This window comes from Dasypus novemcinctus, chromosome 8 (assembly GCF_030445035.2).
Source record: "Dasypus novemcinctus isolate mDasNov1 chromosome 8, mDasNov1.1.hap2, whole genome shotgun sequence".
NCBI classification, from domain to species: domain Eukaryota; kingdom Metazoa; phylum Chordata; class Mammalia; order Cingulata; family Dasypodidae; genus Dasypus; species Dasypus novemcinctus.
The window spans coordinates 40542263-40560572 of record NC_080680.1 but is presented as its reverse complement, the minus strand read 5'-3'; the positions used below and the strand labels follow the sequence as shown (position 1 = coordinate 40560572).

The 18310-nt window shown below is 40.5% G+C and overlaps 1 protein-coding gene across 9 annotated transcripts in view; it reads left to right on the top strand.

Moving 5' to 3' along the window:
- Positions 1–17039, top strand: part of TJP2 (tight junction protein 2) — a 134147-nt gene extending 117108 nt beyond the window's left edge. For 8 of the 9 annotated variants that reach the window (XM_004454766.5, XM_004454764.5, XM_071216685.1 and 5 more), the window contains 10 exons: positions 259–446; positions 1338–1433; positions 3252–3331; positions 3734–3944; positions 10132–10232; positions 11391–11603; positions 12754–12864; positions 14020–14334; positions 15100–15185; positions 16033–17039. In XM_004454766.5, the coding sequence (XP_004454823.2) occupies positions 259–446; positions 1338–1433; positions 3252–3331; positions 3734–3944; positions 10132–10232; positions 11391–11603; positions 12754–12864; positions 14020–14334; positions 15100–15185; positions 16033–16192 (1561 nt within the window). In that variant the 3' untranslated portion in view covers positions 16193–17039. The remainder of the gene's footprint in view (positions 1–258; positions 447–1337; positions 1434–3251; positions 3332–3733; positions 3945–10131; positions 10233–11390; positions 11604–12753; positions 12865–14019; positions 14335–15099; positions 15186–16032) is intronic. The other variant, XM_023587744.2, reaches the window with a different exon arrangement.
- The last annotated feature ends 1271 nt before the right edge of the window (positions 17040–18310 follow it).

Here is an 18310-nt window from a genome sequence, read left to right as displayed (position 1 = left end):
TGACTGACAGTGGGCAACCTAGGAGAGACACCTGTGTTTTGGCAGGGCTTATGGCGTACTTTCTGTAGGCCCCGTTTTTCTCTGCCTCCACCAGGAAGTAAACGTCCTCACATTTCCCACACATGAGGCTTCCTTCCTGCCATGCGGAATCTCCTCTAGTCCACGTCTTAAGTAGAATCGACTGGATTTGATTAATGGCATGCACATTGCCATATTCTCTGGCTTTAGAGACTTACTTCCCTTGGTTTCATCTCGCAGAGCCGACCAAATGGCCAGCGTCCAGAGTGCCCAGCGAGACAATGCTGGGGACAGGGCGGACTTCTGGAGAATGCGCGGCCAGAGGTCCGGAATGAAGAAGAACTTGAGGAAGAGTCGGGAAGACCTAACAGTGATTGTGTCAGTTAGCACCAAGTTTCCGGCTTATGAGAGGGTTTTGCTGCGAGAAGGTGAGGATGCCACGGGGCCAGCAAATGACCTGCCTGGGCTCTGAGCCCATTTCCTTCATTTTCAGCTGTAACTTAGGCTCTAAGTTAGGTTCATCACTTAGGCCAGTGTCAGGTTAGAGGGTTGGAATCCTGTTCAAACAAGATGCATGCGAAAGTGAACTGTTCAGACTTCTAAGGACAGGCCTAGTTAAATAACCTAAAAAAATTCTGTAAATTAGCCATCGTGAAGTTTATCTTTAAAAATTGTGAGGGCCTTGGAGACATGTTTTTCAGAAAAGAGCTGGACTGAAATGGAAATGGAAGGACATAAAATTTCTTTCATTTTATTACATATTATTATAAAAAACCTCTGAAATACTTTTGCTTCCCATCTTAACAGGCAAGTATGTTTTTTTTTAAAGGCACTAGAGCACCCTGTTTGCTCGCTCTGTCCTTTTGTGTTTTTTTTAAAGATTCATTTATTTATTTCTCTCCTCTTCCCTCCACCCAGTTGTCTGCTCTCTGTGCCCATTCGCTGTGTGTTCTTCTGTGACCGCTTCTATCTTTATCAGCAGCACCAGGAATCTGTGTTTCTTTTTGTTGCGTCATCTTGCTGCGTCAGTTCTCCATGTGTGCGGCACCGTTCCTGGGCAGGCTGCACTTTCGCGCTGGGCAACTGTCCTTACGGGGTGCACTCCTTGCACGTGGGGCTCCCCTACGCGGGGGACACCCCTGCGTGGCAGGGCACTCCTTGCGTGCATTGGCACTGCACATGGGCCAGCTCCACATGGGTCAAGGAGGCCCAGGGTTTGAACCATGGGCCTCCTATGTGGTAGGTGGACGTCCTATCCATTGGCCCAAGTCTCCTTCCCAAGTATATGTGTTTTAAAGGCATTTCTTGTCTCATTTCAGCTGGTTTCAAGAGGCCTGTGGTCTTATTTGGCCCAATAGCAGATATAGCAATGGAAAAGTTGGCAAATGAGTTACCTGACCTGTTTCAAACTGCTAGTAAGTCTGTTGCTGATATACATATATATTTTTTAAAATTTATTTGTATTTATTTCTCCCTTTCCCCCCCGCCCCGCCCCAGGTGTCTGTTCTCTGTGTCTATTTGTCGTGTGTTCTTTTTGTCTGCTTCTGCTGTTGTCAGCGGCATGGGAATCTGAGTCTCTTTTTGTTGGCGTCATCTTGCTGCATCAGCTCTCCGTGTGTGCGGCACCATTCCTGGGCAGGCTGGACTTTCTTTTGCGCTGGGCGGCTCTCCTTACGGGGTGCACTCCTTGTGCATGGGGCTCCCCTACGCAGGGGACACCCCTGCGTGGCACAGCACTTCTTGGATGCATCAGCACTGCGCATGGGCCAGCTCCACATGGGTCAAGGAGCCCAGGGTTTGAACTGAGGACCTCCCATGTGGTAGCCGGAAGCCCTATCCATTGAGCCAAGTCCGCTTCCCGGATATTTTTTTTTCTTCTCCCTCAGTTTTTATTTTGGAAAGTTGTTCGCCCTGCTCCCAAGTGATTTTCCTTTGGTTTTTTTGTTTTGTTTTTTTTTTCAGTGAAGTTGTGGGTTTATAGAAAAGTCATGCATAAAATACAGAGTTCCCATATACCACGCTATTGTTAAATATTAATACCTTGTTTTAATGTGGTATATTTATTATATACTATATTAAATGTTCATGAAAGAAGATTTTTAATAATTGCACTATTAACTTTAGTCCATTTTTTTATAATAGGATGTTTTGGAAAGTTTTTAGCATACAGAAAATTTGAAAGAAAATTAACATCCACATATTCTTTTTTTTTTTTTTAAGATTTATTTATTTTTAATTTATTTCTCTCCCCTTACACACCCCCTTTCCCCCTGCCATGGTCTGCTTTCTGTGTCTATTCACTCTTTGTTCTTCTATTTCCGCTTGCATTCTTGTCAGTGGCATCAGGAATCTGTGTTTCTTTTTGTTGTGTCATCTTGCTGTATCAGCTGTCCATGTGTGTCGCCACTACTGGGTGGGCTGCGCTTTTTTTCCTTCACACGGGGCAGCTCTCCTTGTGGAGTATACTCCTTGCGCGTAGGGCTCCCCTACGTGGGGGACACCCCTGTGTGGCATGGCACTCCTTGTGTGCATCAGCACTGCGCATGGGCCAGCTCACCACATGGATCAGGAGGCCCGTGGTTTGAACCCTGGACCTCCCATGTGGTAGGTGGACACTCTATCAGTTGAGCCAAATCCGCTTCCCACATCCACATACTCTTCATCTAGAGTCTCTGGCTGTTACCATTTTGCCATGTATTGTTTCTCTATCACTCCTCACAGACATAGACATGTACTTTTTAAAATTTGTGCTGAGCCCTTTGAAAGTTCAGATGCAGAAGACATCTCCTTAAATATTTCAGTGTCAGTTTCCCAAGTATAAGGATAATTTTTCTGCAACCACACCACAATTATTATAATCAAGAAATTTAACATTAACACTAACATTAACATTTAACACTAAAATGTTATTTTAGTATAAATTCTACTTTACAGATTTCTTCAGTTGTCCCAACTATGTCCTTCTAGTCCCCTACTTTTTTCTAAGTTGTTTTGTGACACTGATAATTTGAAGAGTCCAAGCTAGTTGTCTCATAGTATGTTCCCTGCTGAACTGGCTTAACTCTTTCCTCTTGGTTAGATTTAGGTGAAACAGGTAAAGTGGACCCCTCCCATTGCATCTCATTAGAAGGCACCTAACATCCGGTGTCCTCTCATTGCTGGTGCTAGGTTGGAATATTTGGTTGTCACTGATTATTAAAAGAGTACTTATTTCCTTGTTTGTGTTTTTGCAGAAACAGAACCTAAAGATGCAGGATCTGAGAAATCTAGTGGGGTAGTGAGATTAAACACCGTGCGGCAAATTATTGAACAGGTGAGAAAATTCATCTGAACATAATGTATTGCCAGAAGAAATTGGATCATGATTTACTGCAGAATTTTTTAGAATAGAATCTGTATTTTAGTAATCGCTAAGTGTTCATGGGAAAAAATTAATATAAACCTAAGCTGTTTCACTCTGGAGAAACCAGGCACTGTTCTGTAGCAGTGATATCTTGTTTTTATCCTAGAGTTCTTAGCATTATACTGAATAGCCTGTTAATTTTATCAGAAGTTCTAATGGATTGATAATATGGAAGTGGTCATCAAGTGGTGGGAAATGTTTTCTGGTTTTTTATCTAAATTTATGTTATTTCTGTTGCAGTTACTAAAACAAACCCTTTGGTACTATACTACTTTATGTACTCATTTATGTACCTTTTCCCCATTGTAACAGGATAAACATGCACTGTTAGATGTGACTCCAAAAGCTGTAGACCTGTTGAATTATACCCAGTGGTTCCCGATTGTGATTTTTTTCAACCCAGACTCTAGACAGGGTGTTAAAACCATGAGACAGAGGTTGAATCCAGTATCCAACAAAAGTTCTCGAAAGTTATATGATCAAGCCAACAAACTGAAAAAAACTTGTGCACATCTTTTTACAGGTAAGTGAAACTTAAAATTTAGCCTCTATGCCCAAAAGTGAGAAAAGGAGATTTGAAGAATGGAAGAAATAAAATAATTTGAAATCCTGGTCATGATTCTTAGTAGTTAACCCTATAAGGTAGGGCTATTAGACCTATAGCTTTTGTACATTTAACTTGGAAATTTTAACTTTTGGTAGTCCATGAAAATGGAAGACTCATGATATGCAACAATTGATCATTTTACTGGTTCAGTTTTTAGTTATGACCACCACAGGCTTGTGTGTGGGACGGCAAGCCTAGTGGTTGAGCCTAGTTCACCACCCAGCACCCACATTCAAATGTAAGATCATCATCCCTCAATTTAAAAGTTCATTATAAAATACATTTGCGTGTACATGTGATTATTATTTTTTAATGAAGTTTAAACAGTTTTGTGTGTGTTTTGGAATCCCTGAAGCAGTTCAGGGTTTGAAAATCACTGGAGTGGACTTAAAGACCCAGGTGGGGTGCCTTTTTTTCCTTTTTTTTTTAAAGGAGGTGTCAGGGATTAAACCCAAGATCCTGTAACATGGGAAGCAGGTACTCAAACCACCAAGCTACACCCATTCCCCTGGGGTACATTTTAAGCAAAGGTGTGCAATTACTGCTAATATTTCTTTGTATTATATTATTTTTTAATGTTACATATTGTGAAACATTTTCTGTCATTATATATTTTTTGAAAAGCTGGGGGGAGGGTGATAGGAAGGAGTGAATGTTGTACTAGTAGAAAAAACTCAAACTGCAGTGTTTCTTGGTTTCCTAATAGAGTGCAGATTGGCAGGCAGCTACCTTGCTTGTTGCTTGCCCATTTAGAGGGGGGCCTACACTTCAGTACTTCAGTGTTGACTCAGCCACATGTCACCTTTTTTTTAAAAAAAAAAAAACTTGAGTGAGATACAATTTTCATACCATGCACTTTACCCATTTAAAGTGTACAGTTCACTGGCTTTTAGTATATTCACAGAGCTGTCTGACTATCCCCACAATCAATTTTAGAACATTTTAATCATCTACAAAAGAAACCCTGTACCCTTTAGCAGTCATTCCCATTTCCCCCTAATACCCTCCAGCTCAACACACCACCATTAGCTGTTGCTTTTGGTGCTCCCCAAGCTCCTTGGCTGGGGAGGGCAAAATAGCACTGACCACACAAGCACACAACGTGCCAGAAGTGGACGTGGATGACACTTGGTTGCTCTCAGCCCTCAGGATCCCAGTGCTTCCAGCTGAGGCAGTGACTGCGTGATGATCCTTTCAATATTTTACTTTCTTGAATTTTGAAAAATATATTAAACCTATTCAAGAGGACATAGCCTACCCCAGAAGTTGGGAGCAACTAGTAGTGCTCAAAGTCAAAGAATATGCAAGACTCAGTGAGCAAAAGCCAACAGCAAGTGAATGGTAGTTGCACAGTAAAGGGAGGCGGCATCTTGGTTATGTGCTTTCCTGATAAAGGAGTCAAGTGCATGAGTATTCACATAGTTGGGTGTTGGCTTTATTTAGGATTTAGGAAATTAGAATTCCCCCCTTCCCCAATATACTTGACTCTTAATGTCAGTTAAGTAGGAGATTTTATGACTTTTTTTTAAATTAGGGTTCATGAACATGTTTTCTGTATTTCATAATTGACCCTTCATTTGATGAGGTAAGCCAAGGGACAAAAAGTTATTGACCTAAATAAATGCAGAACATTAAAGCTGCCTTGATGTTACATGTTTTTAGCTTTCCTTCTAGTAATGTGAATGTTCTTATACTTTCCCTTTCAACCACTGTCATACCCATATAATAGCTCTGCTACTTAGAAAAACTAGGATGTGTTTTTACCTTTTCTATTCATTTCCAAAGATTTACCACCTTTTTCCAATTCTGCATAGATTAACCCTCAGCTTTCCATTCTCTACCCTCATTCTATTTTATGGCGACTTATATTCTAATTATTAACGTCATGAGTACACACAATGTGTTTAGTTCATAATAGCACAATCATATTGTATTTGTTTTTTTGTGTCTAGCTTCTTCACCGAACATAATGTCTTCTAGATTCATCCATGTTGTTATGTTTCATGACTTTATTTCTTCTTAGAGCTGCATAATAATCCATTGTGTATATGCACCAAAATTTGATGATTCATTCATTGGTTGATGGACACCTGGGTTGTTTCCAACTTTTGGCAATTGTGAATAACGCCATTGTGAACATCAGTGTACTGATGTCTGTTCATGTCATTGCTCAGTTCTTCTGGGTATATACCTAGTAGTGGTGTTGCCCAGGCTATGTGACAAGTCTATTTTCAGTTTTTTTTAGGAACTATCAAACAGTCCTCCACAGTGGTTGTACCAATCTACACCCCCACCAACAGTGAATAAGTATTCCTATCTCACCACATCCTCTCCAACACTTATAATTCTCTGTCTTTTTAATAATAGTGGCCATTCTAATAGGTGTGAAATGATAGCTCCTTGTAACTTTGATTTGCATTTCCTTAATTGCCAGTAACATTGAACATTTTTTCATGTGTGGTTTGTGTTTTGTTTTTTTTTTTTTTGCCCTTTGTGTTTCTTCTTTGGACGATTGTCTATTCAAATCTTTTGCCCATTTTTTAATCAGGTTATTTGTCTTTATTGTTGAGTTATAGGACCTCTTTATATATCATGTAAATATCATCTATCATACCTTATCAGGTATGTGGTTTCCAAATATTTTCTTCCAGTGAGTTGGCTGCCTTTTTACCCTTTTGACAGAGTCCTTTGAGAAATAAAAGTGTTTAGTTTTGAGGAGGTCCCATTTATCTTTAAGAAACTGTTGCCTACCACAAGATCTTAAAAAAGCTTTTGTACATTTTCTTCTAGAAGTTTTATTGTTGTCACTTTTATATTTAGGTCTTTGATCTATTTTGAGTTAATTTTTGTATAGGGTGTGATATCGGGGCCCCCTTTCTTTCTCCTAAATATGGAGATCAAGTTCTCCCAGCACCATTTGTTGAATAAACTGTTCTGGCCCAGCTGGGAGGACTTGACAGGCTTTTTAAAAAATCACCTGACTGTAGATGGTGAGGGTCTATTTCATAGTTCTCGATTGGGTTCCATTGGTCAATCTGTCTGTCTTTATGCCAGGACCATGCTGTTTTTACCAGTGTGCTAAGTAATATGCTTTAGAGTCAGGAAGTGAGAGTCCTCTGATTTTGTTTTTCTTTTTAAAGGGGTTTTTGTCTATTCAGGGCCCCTTATCATTCTAAATAAATTTGATAATTTCTCCTTTTCTTCAGAAAAGGCTTTTGGGATTTTATTGGGATTGCATTGAATCTGTAGAATTTACATCTAAATGATATTTAGTCTTTTAGTTCATGAATACAAAATGCCCTTCCATTTATTTAAATCTTCAGTTTCTTTTAGCAACATTTTGTTTTCTGAATATAGGTCCTTCATGTCCTTGGTTAAGTTTATTCCTAAATATTTGATTCTTTTAGTCACTATTATAAATGGAATTTTTTTCTGATTTCCTCCTCAGATTGCTTATCAGTAGTGTATAGAGTCGCTATTGATTTTTATGTATTAATCTTGTATCCCACCACGTTGCTGAATTCATCTTTTAGTTCTACTAGCTTTGTTGTGGGTTTTTCAGGAGATTCTAGACATAGAATCATATCATCAGTGAATAGTGAAAATTTTACTTCTTCCTTTCCTATTTGGGTGCCTTTTATTTCTTTATTTTGCCTAATTGTTCTAGCTAGAACTTCTAGCACAATATTGAATGACAGTGATGACAGTGGGCATCCTTGTCTTGTTCCTAATCTCATTGGGAAAGCTGTCGGTCTTTCACCATCAAGTACAATACTAGTTGTAGGTTTTTCATGTATGCACTTTACCACATTGAGAAAGCTTCCTTCTATTCATATCTTTTGGTGTGTTTTTATGAAAAGATGCTGTATTTTGTCAAATGCTTTTTCTGCATCATTCGAGAAGATCATGTGATTTTTCTTCTTCAGTGTGCTTTATTACACTAATTGATTTCCTTGTGTTGAGCCACCCTTTTATGTCTGGGATAAAACACACTTGATCGTGGTGTATAATTCTTTTGATGTGCTTTTATATTCAGTTTGCAGGGATTTTGTTGAGGATTTTTGCATCTATATTCATTAGAGATATTGGTGTGTAATTTTCTTTTTTGGTAGTATCTTTATCAGGTTTTGGTATCAGGGTGATGTTGGCATCATAGAATGAGTTTAGTAGTGTTTTTTCCTGTTCACCTTTTTGGAAAAGCTTGAACACGACTGATATTAGATAGTCTTTGAATGATTGAATTCACCTGTGAAGCCATCGGGTCCTGGGCTTTTCATCTTGTGGAGGTTTTTGATGACTGGTTCAACCTCTTTACTTTGTGATTGGTTTGTTGAGGTCTTCCGGTTCTTGGGTCAGTGTAGGTTGTTCGTGTGTTTCTGGGAATTTGTCTCTCTTATATACATTGTCTGTTTTTTGGCCTATGGTGTTCACAGTATCCTCTTATTATCTCTCTTATTTCTGCAGGGTCACTGGTATGTCCCCCTTCTCTTTTCTGATTTTATTTGTGTCCTCTTTTTTTTTTTTTGTTCGTCTAGCCAAGGGTTTGTCAATTTTGTTGATCTTCTCAAAGAATCAACTTTTGGTTTTGTTGATTCTATTGTTTTTTCTCAATTCATTTGTTTCTGCTCTGGGATTAGTGTGCTGTTTTTTCCTAGTTCCTCCAGGTGTGCGGTTAGATCTTCAATTTTAGCTCTCTTTTTTTAAATGTAAGCACTGAGAGCTATGAATTACCCTCTCAGCACTGCCTTTGCAGTGTCATAGACTTTAATATGTTGTGTTTTTATTTCCATTCATCTCAAGATGCTGAATTCTCTTGCAATTTCTTCTTTGACCCATTGATTAAGAGTGTGTTGTTTAATTTTCATATATTTATGAATTTTCCCTTTTTCCATCCATTATTGATTTCTAGCTTTATTCTGTTATAATAAGAGAAAGTTTTTTGTGTAATTTCAATCTTTTTAAAAATTTTTTGAGACCTGTCTTGTGACCCAACATATGGTCTATCCTGGAGAAGGATACATGAGCACTTGAAAAAAAATGTATATCCTGCTGTTTTATAGTGTAATGCTCTATAGATGCCAGTTAGGTCTAGTTCATTTATCATATTATCCAAGCTTCCTCTTTCTTTCTTTATCCACTGTCCAGATGTTCTGTCTAAAACTGAGAGTGCTGTATTGAAGTCTGCAGCTATTACTGTAGTGATACCTCTTTCTCCCCTCAGTTTTGCCAGTGTGCATTTCGTGTATCTTGGGTTGGTTTAATGTTTTTTTTTATTCTGTGCCAGTTTGCCTTTGTGGTTTATCTTCAGTGGCCCGTAGTACTCTATTACTGAAGAATAAGTGCATTCATTATACTTTGTTGGCATTTTATATCCATGCTCTAAATTTGTGTTGGAATTTGGGAAGCAGAGTGCACTGGCTGAGCCGTAGGCACTGGAAGCAGACTCCAGCTGTGTACCCAGGCACTTCCGCTTTCTTGGTCTAAGATGGGCTGGTTACTTTCACTTCTCTGTGCCTCACTTTCTCATCTATAAAATGGGGACAACACAAATTCCCACCTTGCAAGGTTTGTGTGAAGGTGAAATGAGCAAATACATGTAATGTGCTTGGAAAAGTACCTGGTCTACCTACAGTGTGTACATTATATGAGATATATTTTGTTCTGAATAAGAAATGTATATTCCTTCAATACACACCATTTTAGGTTTGGTTTGCCAGTACAACAATCTACTACCAATCAATAGGGTTACTCTTTCTGCATATTCTAAAATATTCATGCCTATCAAAATGATGTACACTTAAGTGTTACCTTGAGTATATTTTTATATATCTTCCTATTTATAAAATACAAATCTATGTAATATAAACCATAGTACTTTTTTATTTTAGTTATTTTTGGCGATGTGCTCATGAAGACATAATCTTTAAAAATATTTTTTAAAAGATAGCTACTCTGAAAATCAATTAAATGATAAATGATTTCTGCCTTTAGATTATCAGTCTTCTATAAATTACAACAGCTGAATGATTGATTAATAGTTTTAATTATATTCTTGCATTTTCTGAAGCTTTAATGCCTATATGATTATTTATGTTTCTTAAAGGTACAATCAACCTCAATTCAGCCAACGATAGCTGGTTTGGCAGCTTGAAGGACACAATTCAGCATCAGCAAGGAGAGGCAGTCTGGGTCTCTGAAGGAAAGGTATGTTGTGACCTAAACACTTTGTAATGAGGTGAGAGTCCGTGTTCTGAATCCTTTCTAAAGAGGGTAGTGAATGTAGTAAAACCATGCCTGTTTGAGGTGAATTCAACATATTTGTTAATCAAGTTTGACATTTTTTTAAATTCTTTGGAAAAAAATTATAAAATTAAGGGACTTTAAATGAAAAGCAGAATGAGTATATGTGGCTCTACATTCACTTCCCTTTTTACCTTTAACATAGTAACTAGTTGTATTCTAAGTACACTAATCAGAGCTTACAAGATCCTGTGCCAAGCACCACAGCTTACCAAGGACATGGGAGACTTGGAGATGAGAGCTGAGGTTGAGGAGTGTGGAGGACAACTCAAAATTAAGAGAAAGAAGAAGTGCTAATGGAGCTGGAATCATTTGCCTAGAAAATAGGGTAGCAGGAAATGTTCAACAGTTGTAGGAGTTTGAATAGGTGATAAGAAGGCATGAGAAAGCTTGTCTAGGCTTCCAGTGTTGTTAGCTTCTCATCTCTGGAGATGGTTTAGTTTATACATGGCTCTGCTGCAGGGAGGAAGGAGAGAGATTATATAACCTCCTGTGGTCCCTTTAATTCTAGGAGTCTTTGGTGCTGGTATCCTGTACTCAAGCTAAATTGAAGTAATTTGTAAGACTTTTTTTGTGCAATTGACTTAATTGTTGAGTTGTAGCCTTGCTATCCAGGATCTGGACATGTAGTCATTGTATCTAGAATTGACCAAGTGCTTACAGGCTGATAGGCTCTATGCTAACTCCGTGGTGAGAACATGTTGGACAGGACATAGTTTCTGCCCTCAAGGAATTGAGAATCTTGTAGAAGGGTAGAGGTGTGTGCAGGGCATGGTGGTATGCATGGAAATGAGTACTGGAGAAAAAGCTGGAAAGGAATCAGGTTGTAGATGGACAGCATGCCAATCTGAGGATGGATGGTAGCAAGGAAAGGGTAGAGTGTTCCCAATAGGAGTCCTTGCACAAAAATTAATGTATTAATTTAAAGTCAAGTGATTTTAGGAAAATAAGGCGCACATGTCAGCTGTCAATAGCTTGGCCGAGCCCTTGGGAATTTTCTTGAGTCCTCACTCCCAGGAGCCATGTCAGACCCCACTGACCCTCCAAAACAAATTCCTCTAGATGGAAGGGGTGGATGATGACCCCGAAGACCGCATGTCCTACTTAACCGCCATGGGCGCGGACTATCTGAGTTGCGACAGCCGCCTCATCAGTGACTTTGAAGACACGGACGGTGAAGGAGGCGCCTACACTGACAATGAGCTGGATGAGCCGGCCGAGGAGCCGCTGGTGTCTTCCATCACCCGCTCCTCCGAGCCGGTGCAGCATGAGGAGGTGAGGCGAGGCAGGCCACGGGCCGCGAGGCCGAGGGGGCAGGAGAAGGAGGTTCTGGAGTTCCACTCTCATTCTTCCGGACAGCTGTTGATTCAGGGTGCTGTGGAAGGTGTTCCTAAGGGTGGAGCAGATGACTTCTAGGGAGTCTCTCCGCGGTCATGATTCTGTGACCGCGGTTGAGGTCCATGGGAAAGTGGGGCAGGAAAATGAGCTCTCAAGAGGTGGAGTAATCAGTTCTCCTCACGCTGAATGAAGCCTGTGGGCATGGTGGACACGCTGAATCGCCATTTGTGCCACTGCCTAAATTACAAGCGGAACATTCCTTTTAAAATACAATATTGTTATATTTACTTGTAACCTTTGATTAGGTCTCTCTCTGTACTCTTTGGTGTCCTCGCTTTTTTCCTCTCCCCTGCCTACCTTTAACCTTTCTAATCTTGCCAAAGCTCCTGAGTGTTTCCCCATCAGTTTCCTTCTCTCTTATTTCAGGGTATTAATTGAGCTTGTGATCAAAATATATTCTATCATGTATATAATACATCCACTGGCCAGTGAACAGGCAGTTTATGCAATCCTAGAAATCACCTCATCAGGCACTAATTTAGGACAATAGCAATTGTTTGTTGTACTTCAGAGAACTTTGGCGTGATGGTCTTTGTAAATGAGGTTTTCCATATATTTGGATAATTACTATGGACTTCCCTTTAGTAGTTTATCTCATTTCCGTGAATAATTTTGTTCTTCATGAAATAGAAGTACTAAAAAATCAGTTTGAAAGGGGGTGGGGAACACGCCATGCCCCCCCCCCCCAAAAAAAGCCCCAACCCTAGTATATACTGCAGAACAAGTTGTGAAGAATAAATTGACTCCCGAAGGTCTGCAATACAGAGATTTTAGACTTTAGGAGGACTTTTTTTTTTAATTATACTTTAAAGGAAGATGCATTGGATACATCTACAAACAGTATTAAAAATGTGTCTTCAATTTGCTCCTGGGAATATACCTGATATCTGCCTTTTCAATAAAGCGCTGGGCCAGTACCTCAGCTTTTGAACTTTAAGCAAGTTAGCAGGACTTCAGCAAAGCAGACGAGTGCTGTCTTCTCTCTGCTCAGACGTTCTTGTTGTGAATGAACCTTTATGTCTCGTAGAGCATAAGGAAGCCCAGCCCAGAGCCACAAGCTCAGATGAGGAGGGCTGCTAGCAGAGATCAACTTAGGGACAATAGCCCGCCCCCGACATTCAAGCCAGAGCCGCCCAAGGTACGTGGCTGGGAGGCCCAGGATGGGAAGGAAGAAGAGGCAGGGGCCCCTGGAGCCCCCACCTCCCGGAGAGCAGGGGAGGAGCATGCACTGTGAGTTGTGGTTGAGTTTGACTGTTCTCTCTTAAAGCCTGTCTTTAGGCCTGTTGGGTAAAACCAAAAATTAGGGAAGGGAGAAAGATAGGTGTGAAAGGCAGTTTAGGAGAGTATACAAATTGGGTCTTTACTTTTTTGTGTAATAAATAAAAGTTGGACAAATACTGCTTGTCCAGAATCACCAATCTCAAAATCTGTTTTTTTTGCCCAATTAAAGTTTTCTGCTGATAATCTGATTTCCATGTACCAGAAAATCCTTACTGGCAATTTGCCGAAGACCGCAATCCCTGCCATTGTATACAAAGCCTCTCATTATAAGAGCAGCTTAATTTTAAAAAAATTAAATCATTATCTAGAACAGAAGCAATGTAAGGGCACATAGGCATCTGTCATGTGATTCTTTATCCCCTTTCTGAATCACAGCTATGACTGTTTTTCCTTATAACCCAATACAATTTCTCTATTTAGCTCAAGAAGTTAGATGAGAAGAAAGTAAAATTTGTATGAGCTATCAGAAGGAATTTGTGACCTCAAAAATATATCAGCGCTGAAAATTTATAAGCAGATCTAGAATCAGTGTGAGGGGTGGTGGTCATTGGTGTGGTGTGCTGTCTGTCACCTGAACCTTCACCCCCAGGTGCCTTCACCTGCAGCTGGGCACAGGCCTCCCCTGGGCCAGTGTGCACTGTCAGTGCGGTGTGAACTCAGGAGCCCCCTCCTCCACTCCTGAGACCTGACTTGTTTCGAGGTCCTCGCCAAGGTTCTGATCTTTAGTATGAAATTATTCAAGGTCTGATATGCCTTTAGTGATTGCAGCACTTCCCCAGCACTCTCTGGTTTCCCAGAGCTCTTAATACTCTTCTTAGGAAGGAAGGTAGGGCTCAGGTTGCCCAGCCACTGGCTGTTTGCTCTGCTGTGCCTGATTCCTTGATGGAATGGTATTTACAGTTGCTTATCACCTTTGGAAACTGATCAGGAAATGGAGTGTATTAAATCACTAATACAGATTTGAAAGTAAACTGAAAGCTTAAGGTAAAAATAATGTCATTGCTCTCTGCAGGTCAAAATGCAAAACAGAGAAGAATCCTTTGTCTTGCCCAAATCTTATGAATACAAGTCAAACCCCTCAGAAATTCCCATAGCGTCTCCCAAAGGTTATCCTCCTCCTATCGCAGCAAAGCCTTCCTTTGGACGTCCTATTCTGAAGCCCTCCACTCCCGTCCCTCCTCCAGAGAGTGAGGAGGTGGGAGAGGGCAATGAGGAGCAAGAGAACACTCCCAAATCTGTCCTGGGCAAAGTCAAAATATTTGAGAAGATGGATCACAAGGCAAGACTACAGAGAATGCAAGAGCTCCAAGAAGCACAGAATGCAAGGGTAATTGTTTTCAGACCACTAGATTCTCTTTGCATGCAGACAAGAGGTTTTAATATGTTTGATTTGAGTATAGTGGTTTGCAGTCCTGTCTCCACTGCTGCATTTATGGAAGGGATATTTGCGCATATGTCCCCAAAGGTGAACCCTTGTTTTATGTCATCTCTAGATTGCTAGCTTTTTTTTCCCATCAAGAAAGTTCTACAATATAGGTGAATAAGATTCTGCTCTTTGAACTTTAGAACTTTATATTGAGTTCTGGAGTGGGAAATTGTGACAAGAGAATCATTGCCTCTCAGAAGTGATTTTTTCTTTAGAACATTTGTAATGTTTGGTAATTGAGTTTTAATTTGCTTCCAATTTTGCTATAGAAAACAAGCAGATCTTGGGTTCTGAAATTGAAAGGCCCATATGTGCTACTTTTTACCTCCTGTTTGAATTTTTATACCATGTGGACACACAACCTTTGTAAAAGTTAAATAAAAATAATTTGAGTAAAGTTCCATGGAGCGTGTTCTTCCCAGTGGATATGGGAGTTATCTTCACTCAGGTCTGTCACTACAACAGCAGTGCCTCTGTGCCGCTGCTGTTTCCTATCTGGCATGTGTCATTAGGCACCATACAACCATGCAAAGTAATGTTTTGTTTCCATTTTTCTTCTTCTTGGAGAAGTAAGATAGGAAAATGGGTGAGTCCAGTAGGAAACCAGCAAGCAACCTCCAGTAGTTCATTCTTTTCCTCTTGATCTTTTTTCCACCACCACCACAGATTGAAATTGCACAGAAGCATCCTGATATCTATGCAGTCCCCATCAAAACACACAAGCCAGACCCTGGCCTGCCCCAGTATACCAGGTAAGGGCTTCCTGGAAGGTTTGGGTCCAGAGCTCCGGGTAGGACAGAGGGGGCTTCTCTGGGAATTAGGCCCTCGAGAAAGAATCTCCTTCACCCAGATTTTAGAGCAACATTTTGTCAACTGTTTACCTTACCCATTAGGTCAAATTTAATTGTGAAAATTACTAAGAGTCAAAAATGCATGGTAATTTTGCTCGTGCACTATAATTCTCTAACAGCGTAATCATAGCCATTTTATGTTGGAGCTCAATTGTGTTAAATTATATTAGAAAAGCACATGACCAAACGCTAGGAATTATCATGTCATCATCTTACTGAAGTTTTACACTGATTTGTTTCCTGCTTCTGAGAATAGGGAAAAAAAGGCCACATTTTCTTGTGTCCAACCTCACTGGAAGCTTAAGTCTAGTTTTAGAGCAATAGAAAACTGTGGCAAATTTCCTTTCTCACTTAAAGGGAAACGTTGGTGACCAGGTTGCCCCTGGCAACAGACGGGCACTGCCTGAAACTGGCAGAGACCTCACTTTGGGGGAGAGGCTGCAGCGTGGGAGCCCCCTTCCCAGCGGTCCCTCCCATCCTGCTGGGGCAGTGGGAATTCTTAATTGGTCAAGGAGCACCTGGTCAGCTTCCTCCCCCCACTGCCCAAGTGGTGCTGACCCTGGCCCCGTTCTCCTAGCCGCACCCCCGCCAAGGTGGGAACTTGGGGTGGAGCCAGCAGCACCTTGTGTGGCTGACGGGCGGGAGCGGTGTCTTGGGCGGTGGCCCACCGCGCTCGTTGCCACACCTCGCGGGCCACCGGAAGACGCCACATGCTTGGGATACAATTAATCCTCCTGCTTTCTTGCAGGCCCCCTGAGCCACCGAGGGTGCCTTCCAGACTCTATCAGGACACCAGAGGGAACCACGACAGCGACGCGGAGGAGGACGAATACCGGCAGCAGCTGTCGGAGCACTCCCGGCGCGGCTACTACGGCCAGGTTTCCCGATACCGGGACACGGAGTTGTAGGCTCCGCGGCGCGCCCCTTCCCTGCCCGCTGCGCCGTGTGGCAGCGACTCGCCCGCCCGGCCACGGGGCGGCTCCTTTCCGGTGAAAACGCACGGCGGAGATGAGGGTGGGGCCCGAGGCCCTGCTCTTCGCGTGGGGAACCGGGGACAGGCAATACAAGCTAGAAACCGAAGGCTCTGGATGTGAGACTGGGCTAGGGGAGATGGGTTTTTTGCTCAAAATTAAGAGACACACGGTAGTCTGACACTGTTCTTGCTTCAGTGGACCAAAAGCTGTATTAATTCTGTTTTTGTATATTTAACACATATATTAAGAAGCGATTACTACGGTTCTTCATTAATAGCTGCCTTCAAGGACTGTTTCATTTGAGGCAGAATGTGGGGGGAAAAAGGAATGAAAAATACCGTTGGACGCAACTAAATTCAAAGAAGCATTTCATTACACCTCTCTAAGTGCCTTCCATGAGAAATGTCTTAAACGTTCTTCCTCCTAAGCTTTAGGCAAAGCCATCATGGATTAAAAATTATTTTGACTAAATTTTTATACCAGTTTAATACCTAAAGGTTTTCCTTGCACAGTTTCATTTTTTCGGGGCATTGTCTTTGTAGTATTTCCCCTTAAACTTGGGCTGTATATATAGTAGATCTACTTGGTAGTTTGGCTGTACATGCTAAATAGCTTGAAGACCAAGAAGTTGGTCTAGAAATTTTTTGCCTTGTTTGTTTAAAGCCATATGCTCCACAAAAGCAAATACTTAAGAAAAATTCGTGTTTTATTTCCAAAAGTGTGTGAATTGACAAAAGTTAGTTTTATAATTTAATAAAAAGGAGTACTTTGCAATCAATAATTTGTTTTGTGGTGAACTTCTATGCTACTTCCTCTTTTCCCATAGAACTTTCAATTATTGACCATAAAAGCAAGACATGCTCACTGTTCAACATTTTTTTTTTTTTACTGTTCAACATTGGTAACCCATAATCCCATCACTCAGATCATTTTGATCCGTTTTCTCTGTTACGTCAGTGTCTGTGCCTTTGTGTTACACTTGAGGCTATACAGTGCATGCAGTTGTTTCCTACTTTTTCTATGTAATATTATCAGAATAGAATTCTTTTTCTATTTAACATTCTACTGGGAATATTTCTCATGTAGCTAAACTGTGCACACATCATTACTCATAACTGCAGAAAAATAGATGATGTGACTGCTTCATAAATGAGCTATTCCCTACTTCATGGCTGCTTGGATTATTTCCAGTTTTTTACCTCTTTCCCATAAAATGAGTCTCTGTGTATAATCAATTTTTGTCTATCAGTGGGTCAGTATTTCTAATACTTTTCTGCAAGTAAGTTCTTAGAAGTGCAAATACCGAGTCAAAGCATAGGACATTTTTAAGGCTTTTAATGTTTATTGCCAACTTGCTTCCTAAAAGGGTCACATCAATTTACACTCCAACTTCAGTCTTTGAAGGCTAAAATGTGTTTAGAATATAAGGACAACCACCTTGGAAATTTAGGCTTGTGTGAATGAAAAGTTTATTGAATTTGGGAACGGAGGAAAAAAAGGTCCTGGTTTCCGTCAAGGATCATTTGTAATACAAATTGATGGAAAGATGTTAAGCTTGTGCTTTTAATCCAGTTAGAAATTCAGCTTACTCATAATTGAGTTATAGTGTAAATTTGTCCTGAGTTGTGCCTCTGTATTGAAATCTGGGTGCTGTAATCCATAAACTATTCAGTACAGTACCTTGAATATTTGAGTAGTCTTCAAGGCACTAATTAAAATGTATTTCATAAATAAAAGCCACCTTTATAGATAGAAACCAAACCCAAAAACAGTGGCTAAACATAATTTATGTATATATAACAGTTATATATAACACAATTTTATATAAATATAAAATTTTTATATATCAATATATATTAGAATTACATATATATGTAAATACGTTTGCTCACGTGCCTTAAATACAGGAGTAAGACCTTTTGTAAACTCAAGGAGCAGAGGAGTGCGGAGGCCTTTCAGCAGGAGTTGGGCTGTCATCTGACCCTGACACTTTTTGTGATGCATTAAAAAACGGTACAGGGAAGTGGATGTGGCTCAGGTAGGTTGGGCTCC